We start from the raw sequence: 1,255 nt of genomic DNA on the forward strand, positions 1-1,255 counted from the left end.
GCTAGAACCGCTACATATATACACTGCCTTATCGTCTTGCGCTAGAACCGCTATACACATATGCACTGCCTTATCGACTTGCGCTGGATCCGCTATAAACATACTACTCATTTCCTGTTATTGTTATTATTATTAATACTCTGTCTACTTTTAGCTGTACTTGCTAATACTTGGCTACAAGTAGCAGCTATTTTAGCTTCAGAGTATTCATGTTTTTCATTGTTGCAATTATTATCAGTACTGTAATTATCTTTATAATGTGTTTGACACTCTGTTTTAAAATCGCTGTTCTTATGTTTAAGCTTAATATCTAAATGACAAATACCTTCTACAGCAGTAGTTGCTCCCTTAACTTCTTCGTTTTCGTCTTTAGCCAACTGTTTATTACCCGTATGTTTCTTTTCAGCATTTAATTCCTTTTGAGCTCCCTCTTCCGCCTCTTCATCTTCTGAAATTCTTGTTACGGCTGCAAATGGTGGTGGTAAAGGTTGTTGTTTATACTGCTGTTGTTTTTGCTACACATTCGTTACTTGTGTAGTAGTGTTAAAGTTCTGCTCGCCCATAACACTTTTACTAATCATATCACGTTGTATACCATTCGTACGTCCCCCAAAACCACTACCGCCTTGACGTTGACTATTACCACCCGCACGTCCAGCCGCACCACCAGCCATTGTCTCATCGTCTTGGGCGACCGGCAGCCATTTATCCAAAAATTTAGGACGAAATAATAGTGTAAACGTTGTACGAAATTGTCGGCTCATCGAACAATAGAGTATAAAATTAATGCTTGAATTGATGAGTGCCAATATGTCCATTAGATCACCTGTAGAGTAGAAGAGGATGTAGAAGGAAAATAATAAAATAGATACTTCTAATATGTATATGTGTAAGTATGAATGTATGTATGTATGTATGTATGTTTGTAATCTTAAGACCATTACCGTTAATAAAGGAATAGTAAGTAGGAAGGAATATAATCATTAGATATTTGCCACTCCAATTGCTTTCCAGAAATAATGAAGAAATAATAGAACACATTATCAAAACAAATAGTTCATTTAACCCCTTGGGAGGTTATTGATTCAGTTTGTTGTCAGATTATTAACTAAATGTAACGTGTACGATAATTGACTGCTATTGTAGGATGAGTCAAAAATTTTCAATGGTAATAAAAAGTAAAAGTCTGGGTATGGTCTGGTCTATGGTCTGGTCTATGGTCTGGTCTATGGTCTGGTCTATGGTCTGGTCTATG

The 1,255-nt window shown here is 36.3% G+C and overlaps 1 protein-coding gene across 1 annotated transcript in view; it reads right to left on the reverse strand.

Annotated features, from left to right (window-relative positions):
- Positions 1 to 23: 23 nt before the first annotated feature.
- Positions 24 to 1,255, reverse strand: part of LOC111685254 — a 15,429-nt gene continuing 14,197 nt past the window's right edge. The window contains exon 3 of the mRNA XM_046952539.1: positions 24 to 826. Within this exon, the coding sequence (XP_046808495.1) occupies positions 516 to 826 (311 nt within the window). The 3' untranslated portion in view covers positions 24 to 515. The remainder of the gene's footprint in view (positions 827 to 1,255) is intronic.

This window comes from Lucilia cuprina, chromosome 5 (assembly GCF_022045245.1).
Source record: "Lucilia cuprina isolate Lc7/37 chromosome 5, ASM2204524v1, whole genome shotgun sequence".
NCBI classification, from domain to species: domain Eukaryota; kingdom Metazoa; phylum Arthropoda; class Insecta; order Diptera; family Calliphoridae; genus Lucilia; species Lucilia cuprina.